General features: G+C 41.1%; 1 protein-coding gene across 1 annotated transcript; it reads right to left on the bottom strand.

Moving 5' to 3' along the window:
• Positions 1 to 6,860, bottom strand: azin1b (antizyme inhibitor 1b). The gene is made up of 11 exons (XM_044052923.1): positions 6,668 to 6,860; positions 5,083 to 5,226; positions 4,516 to 4,714; positions 4,134 to 4,307; positions 3,734 to 3,906; positions 3,383 to 3,596; positions 3,178 to 3,252; positions 2,844 to 3,009; positions 2,509 to 2,618; positions 1,623 to 1,840; positions 1 to 1,521 (listed from the first exon to the last, which is right to left on the bottom strand). The coding sequence occupies exons 3-11, from the start codon at positions 4,615 to 4,617 to the stop codon at positions 1,446 to 1,448; spliced, it is 1,308 nt and encodes a 435-aa protein (XP_043908858.1). The 5' UTR covers positions 4,618 to 4,714; positions 5,083 to 5,226; positions 6,668 to 6,860; the 3' UTR covers positions 1 to 1,445.

Here is a 6,860-nt window from a genome sequence, read left to right as displayed (position 1 = left end):
TGATTTCAGTCAGAAATGTATTAAATTAATCACTTTCATTACTTTAACAAGCACAATTTACAGTCAAAACAGGCTATGGTCCATTAGTGCCTTAGACGAGCATGTCATTAATACATTAGTAATTTTTAACACAAGGGCAGGATTCTTTAAAAATTGCAGTTACGTCAGGTCACCTTTAATATCATTAGACATGAGATTTAGCTGTACACATGACTGCGATTTATGTCCCTCATAAAATTGGGAAAAGTCCAACATGTGTTCAATCATTTGTACAACTATTGTCTTTCATGTTGCAGGTATAATCTTTAAAGTCTATACCTGCAACATGCAGGTCATAATATGTTCGAGCACGCATAAGAAAAAAAAAATCCTTTGCTGGTTTTTCAGATCCTGGGCGAAGGACCAATCCCTTGGCAAGAGACACTGATATGAAGAGCTAAAAAGGGCTGCACTGGTAAATGTCACAGTATTTCTTTAACCTACAAAAGATTTTGTGCATGAAAAACCAGATTAACCTCTGTCTCAATTAGAGGCAAGGAGTGCATTTGGGTGTATGCAGCTTCTCTGTGTTCAAACTAACTCAGTGTTAAGAGAATCTCCCACTGCAATCCTTCAAGCCTTTAGAATAAAGGGAAACCACTGAGGTCACAAATGGCAATCACAGCACACTTATATCCATGTAGCTTAAAAAAAACAAAAAAAAAACAAACAAAAAACATTGATATTTTATCAGGAAAACACTGTTAGATGGGCCACAGCATAATACCTGGGATAAACACACAAATATGGGGCTTTAAATATCCCCAGTAGTATCTGAATCCAATAAATAAAAATGCATTGAGGTGAACTGCAATAAAAAAAAAAAAGGTTACATAATTGTCATAATTTAATTTAAACTCTGCAAAGTGAGGGGTCTGGAACACAGAATCCACACAAGGCATTGATTCTCTCTTCAAAAATCATCTACAGACAAAAACAAAGAGTATGTGTTGAACAGATACAGGATTTACACGACTGTCAAAAGGTACTTAAAGAACAGGATTTAAATCAATTGTACAATTTGTAAACGGGATTATTTTATGTAGGAAACAAAACCACCCCAATACGTTGAGGCGGGGTCCCATCTCCATAGAGTCGTCCATTTTGTTGCATAATGTCATTTGGGCATGGGCTAGAGTTCTTTGAGCTGACAGGTTTTCAAACCAGAGGGAGGAGTGAAAAAGATTTTCTTCCAGATAACATTTTTATAATGGAGTTACTGAACAACCATTTGTAGAAGTAAAAAATCTAATTCCTTGAAGAAATAATGGGACACATAATTTTCCATGGTGGCTGGAATGTAGCCCCTGGTCCCAAATATGACGCGGACCCTTCTGCTCACATGGCCGAAGGACAGGTTAAGAAGGATCTGTGCAATATCTTATGGAACAGGGGAAGAGGGCAGTTTACGCACTGTAATGGACCATGGAGAAATTCTTCATGGCACTGTCCAGTGCCACACCGGCCTCCTGCATTTCGTACCTGTGAACAACACCAAACATCAGAATCAGTTCTCTGCAAAAGACACTGTAAAAGACACAGAAAGTGATGGACCTTCACAATCTAAATTGCTCTGTACTCACCAGTCAGAGGTGGACACAGTGTAGTAAACGGGCAACTGTGGAGAGCCAGAGAGGAAGGTGCACTCCTCCAGGTTACATGCTCCCATATTGGAGAAGAGAAGCCAGTCTCCCACACTGAGCTCAGGCAAAAGGCAGCGCTCCACCACCTGGTCCAAGTCGTCCAGTGACGGGCCCCAAAGGCTGCTGGGATACACCGTCTCTTCAGAACACAGCACATGCTGAAAAGAGAAGACGGTGCCATCAAAGTATGCAACAGTAAGAAAAAGAAGTAATTGATCTTCCCATGTCTCAAGCACAGCTCGACTCCAGCCATTTTATTTTGCTTTTCCATTAGAGATAGTACCAGGTACTTTTTTAGTACCTGCTCTGGCGAGGTTCCAAGCGAGCTGAGCCGATACTGAATGTGACAGACTGCCAGCCACTGATTAGTGTTGTCACTGGAAGAGTCATGAGCGCGATGTCTGACATAAGACTGTACTGAACAATGTCGAATTGTCGATCAGTTAAATAGACTTAAAAATCCAGAAACATGCATTAATCTTAACGACCGCACTGCTGAAGGTGGTGATCTCGAGCTACATCACAACCCCCTCCCGCCGTATTTCCATCACAGCAGTTTCATGTGGCTGTGCTATGATGATTGCGCCCACGTTGAGGTCAAGTAGAGCCGAGCCATGCCGTAACTGTATAGTGGAAAAGCTGCATTATAACGTCGACATTAGCTTTAAATGGAAAAAAGACTGATTCATTGTGGGCTGTGTGTATCAGCACAGTTGATTTGCAAACAATTCTGATCCTGCTTCTATAAATGCCCACACAACATGAACCAATTTCAGCTGCTATCAAATGTCCCATTCAGACCGACTGGGGCCTACTGCTTACCAACCTTGTGCAGTGATGGGGCAGCGATGGAGTTTCCCAGAAGCTTGCGGCTGAATGGACCATAAACACCCTCATTCATGTGGTACAGGAACTCTGTATCCTCATTGTTCTCACCTGTAAACAAGTGAGTAACCAGGTCACAAATGAAGATAATATCCATGAAATAAGGTCTCAAGAGTGAGACTTCACCTAAAATGGATTAGTTGTGATTATGCAACAGCCACGTGTAACAAATACGACACCACAAATTATTCTTTCCTTTCCACATCATAAAAACACACATTTACAGCCAGACACAAAAGGTATTTTCACAAGGTCGGTTTTAAAAATTAAATTCACCTTGAGCTAGACTGTCCCAGTGATGCGTCACAACCTTTTTGCCAATCACACTGACAGCTAGGCTGAATGCTGAAGCCACATAGAAGTTGCCAGGCTGAGCCAACACTTGCACACCTGACAGTGGAGGAAAGTACGCATCCAGCAGGGGCCTGACTGCAGACTCCACCTACACAAACAACGTAAGCAAACATAAATACAAACATATATAAGCAAATATGGTAAAAGAACTGCAGTTTTAGGCATAACACTCTTTTACAGCTAAGCTATATTCATTTGCTATTTTGGTAAGAGTAATAATTACTGGGTTTTTGAACGTCACCTGTTTACAACTTACCTGTTTGAGCTGAAACTCAGAGCCAGTAAATCCACCACCAATGTCCAAGATGTTCAAGTTAAAGCCAAGGTCCAGCTGAACAAAAAACAAACAACTACTTATAAACCTTGATTAAAAAAAAAAGTCCAAGAGAGTCAAAGACACTAAGGTTGCAGAAAATGAGCTTTTACTGATTAAAAAATATTTTTAAACAGAAAGAACTCACCCCCATGTCAAACACACAGCGAGCATTTGACAGCGCATGGGTGTAAGCCTGTTGTAAATCCTGACAGGAGCTGGGAATGTGAAAGGTCACCCCCACCACCTGGACTCCCTGCTCCTTGGCTGCCTCCAGCAGATGGCGACAGCTCTTCAGAGAGGAGCCGAAGGCCATGCTGGTCTCAGCTGCATGGGCCTCAGTGGTCAACTGCAGCAGCAACCTTAAAATCAAAACATGGTCAAATGGCCTCTTTATTTTCAGTCCAAGTAAAGAAATAATGCACTAAAACAATTTTGCAGAAATGCATGAAGGTTACAATTATGGACAAAAGTTTGCAGTCTAATATTGATCACCTACTTTGCACTAGGATGCAGACGGGAAATCTTGGACAACTCTGCCTCATTTTCACACACAAGATACAGGATGTTGTTCTTGGCAGCATGTTTGATGTGGGCCACCTGCTTGCAGACTCCTGACAGAATGATATTTTCAGGTAGTACTCCATGCTCCAGAGCCAGGTTCATTTCAGCCTGGGAAACAGAGAATGTATTCGTAAGATAAATGGATGCAACAAAGTCTGAATGCCCCATCAACACAGTCACACAATTACTGTGTGTTGGGTGACTGTCACCAGCTGACCAGTAATCAAGTGAGTGCTCGTAATGTAATTGTCTTGAAATGTCAGTAGCTGTCGAAAGAGGATGAAGCACCAAGCATTAAAATGAATTGCCTGAAACAGTTTTGGTCTGAAATTTACCTTGTTGGTGCAAACGAAACCCAAGCCTAAGGACGCCAGCACCTGGAAGACAGCAGGGCTGCTGTTGGACTTGACTGGGTAGTAGGGCTGCAGCTGTGGCACAATGCTCTGCCAGCAGGCATGCTGTCGCATCAGTGCACCAAGGTCACCCACTACAAATGCACTTTTCTCCACCTGTTTGGAGGGATAGGAGGGGTAGAAGGATACAATGATTAAACAAAGCAACAGGTCAAACTAATGAAGGAACATAAATCAAAACTATCGCATCTTAAATAAGTACTAAAGATGTCATGATGTTTCAGAAATGTTTAGAAGGAAATAATAATAATAATGGGAAATGTGTTTAATTTAAGCCATGAAAACGCCTTCAAGCTGAACTGACCAATGCCTGCTCCCAAATGTGTCCGTCAATAACATCTTCAAGGGTCACTCCTCCCTCCAGAAGTTCAATGATGTAGTTGGGTTTGTCAGCAAGTCCTTTCATCTCAACCGTATTCCGCTAATCCGACAATCATAAAGAACTGTTAAACAAGTCAAGGGGTCACGACTGAGCCAATGGGGTCCTACTGGTATGCAACAAACTGGAAGACAGGAAGAGGGAGGAAAATGCATACGACTTAATATCATCACAATAAAAATGATTTACATTAGTTTAACTAAAATTAAACCACAGACATCGCACCTTTTTAAAAACATGTGTAAAAACTAAACAAAAAAACAAGCAACAGTTACAAAGACCAGCCACCCCACTGTGCCAATGTACAAATGTATATTGATTTCTAAACTCAGTACAAAGTTTACTCATAATGGTTTACCAAAATCCACCGAGAGCACAATGATCCTGGACTTTGTTACGTATGAGTGTGTGTCGGTGTGCAACCGAGCATGTACAAAGCATGACACCGTGTGTGTGTGTGTCTGTGTTTACAGCAGACACTGAGTCACTCACATGGACAAGTCAGGAGATGGACCTGTCCCACTATCAGCTAGGATCCCAAGGTGGCTCAGCGTTGAAGTCAAACTGCTCCCGGTAAAGAGCGGCCCCTAGGCCTTCTGGGTAGCGCTCATACACCTGTGCAGAGACAGGGGAGCCCTGAGGGACAAACACACAAATATTAGGCCTCAGCATAGGTATCAATAAGAAAGGAAAACATGCATTGAGCCATTAATTTTCAGAGAAGTGGCCCATATGGCCACAATAAAATCAGTTTACTAGAGAGTGAAAGTTGAATAGATAAACCGACTGTGGTTAAGAACATCGTCATGAGCAGAAAATAACAAACACTTGTTAACAACTCATTGGTTGCCATTGACTGCTATAGACGTCAATTCGATCACTTCTCTGAAAATGGCTAGCAGCCAATGAGTTAAACAATAACAAATGTAACTGTTTAAGCTCAAATTGTGTCTGTGCAATGCATTAACATTATGCGAATATTTAACTTTTGTTATGCTAGTGTAGAAGAAAAGTAGTTTTTATACATTTCTGAACAAAAGGGAATGAGAACAATATCTAAATATAATTGACACAATGTTACAAAATGTAAATATGAAACCAGGTTTCTTATGTAAAAGTACACCTCTACAGAGGAAATGATATTTTCTTACTGTAACATTCATTTTACATTGCTGTAGGGCTGCAACCAACAATTATTTTCATAATCAATTAATCAGTCGATTTTCTCGATTAATGAGGTACTCAACAAAGTTCCAGAAAATGTTGATCAGTTGACCAAACCTGGAAATGGTGAATGTTTTGTCCACAAACCAAAATTATTCAGTTTTAATTACTTATTTATTATATGGAGCAAAGGAAGCAGAACATATTCACATCTAAGAAGCTTAAAAATCAGTTTATTTAAAAACAACAACATCAAACCAATTAATCGACTAACAAAAGACCATTCATTTAATAATCATTGCAGCCCTACATTGCTGTAGATTTCCTCGCCCAGGAAACATTCAATAACATTATTTGTGACTTATTATTTTTTCAGCTGTGCGTTGCTAATCACCACTGCTTCACGGTACTATGCGGTAACAGTCTAAATACAGCATGCGCATGCGCGGTAATGGTGCCAATAGAATCAACTATACGCGAGACACGTTATAATTCTAATGTGTCAATGTCAACTTTGACAAATTAATAATAACATGTGTAATAACAAGAGTAAGTTACGCTGTTCTGAAAACAACAAACGTCACAGCGAGTAAACGCTGCTGCTTCTAATGGTGAGCTGTGGCTACATTCACACAGCACGTCGACACAAGAAGCTCATGTCAGCGCTGTATTTTTAAAATAACACCCAAACAAACCTCGACACTGATACAACACACAAATATAAACCAAACCAGGCCAATGACAACGCGACACAATCTCACTACAGTCTGAATTCTAACAGAGAGACGAGTGCAATAACATCACAATGAATCGGTCTGTCATGTGTGGCAAGAAGGCAGAAAGAGCAGCCCGCCATGTTACGTCCGCCTGCTCACATCCACACAAGTCAAGTGGAGTGTTTCGCTGTACTTACGTGAGATAACGGCCAGAATGTTTTGGAAAATCGTCTTCTCTTTTTCGGCGGAATTTTTAAAGAGTAGTGGGAACACCGATAAAAGAAAGACAGAGGGCTGTTTCGGCCATATGTCGAAGATAAGGGACGAACGTCGGTGGGTTAACGTCTTCTCTCGCGGTCGCAGGGTAGAGCGCTACTGGAAGACAGAGCA

Source organism: Solea senegalensis, linkage group LG20 (assembly GCF_019176455.1).
Source record: "Solea senegalensis isolate Sse05_10M linkage group LG20, IFAPA_SoseM_1, whole genome shotgun sequence".
Taxonomy (NCBI): Eukaryota; Metazoa; Chordata; class Actinopteri; order Pleuronectiformes; family Soleidae; genus Solea; species Solea senegalensis.
Note: the sequence above shows the minus strand (reverse complement) of the source record. Positions and strands in the feature narration are given on the sequence as shown.

What these genes read in the sequence shown, in the direction of transcription:
- azin1b (XM_044052923.1), bottom strand. Translation starts at nt 4,617, where the DNA reads ATGAAAGGACTTGCTGACAAACCCAACTACATCATTGAACTTCTGGAG. An exon ending in CGTCTGCATCCTAGTGCAAA is followed by an intron (nt 3,597 to 3,733) that starts GTAGGTGATCAA and finishes TTTGATTTTAAG; the next exon opens with GTTGCTGCTGCAGTTGACCA. An exon ending in CTGCCCCATCACTGCACAAG is followed by an intron (nt 1,841 to 2,508) that starts GTTGGTAAGCAG and finishes TTCTCTTTTCAG; the next exon opens with CATGTGCTGTGTTCTGAAGA.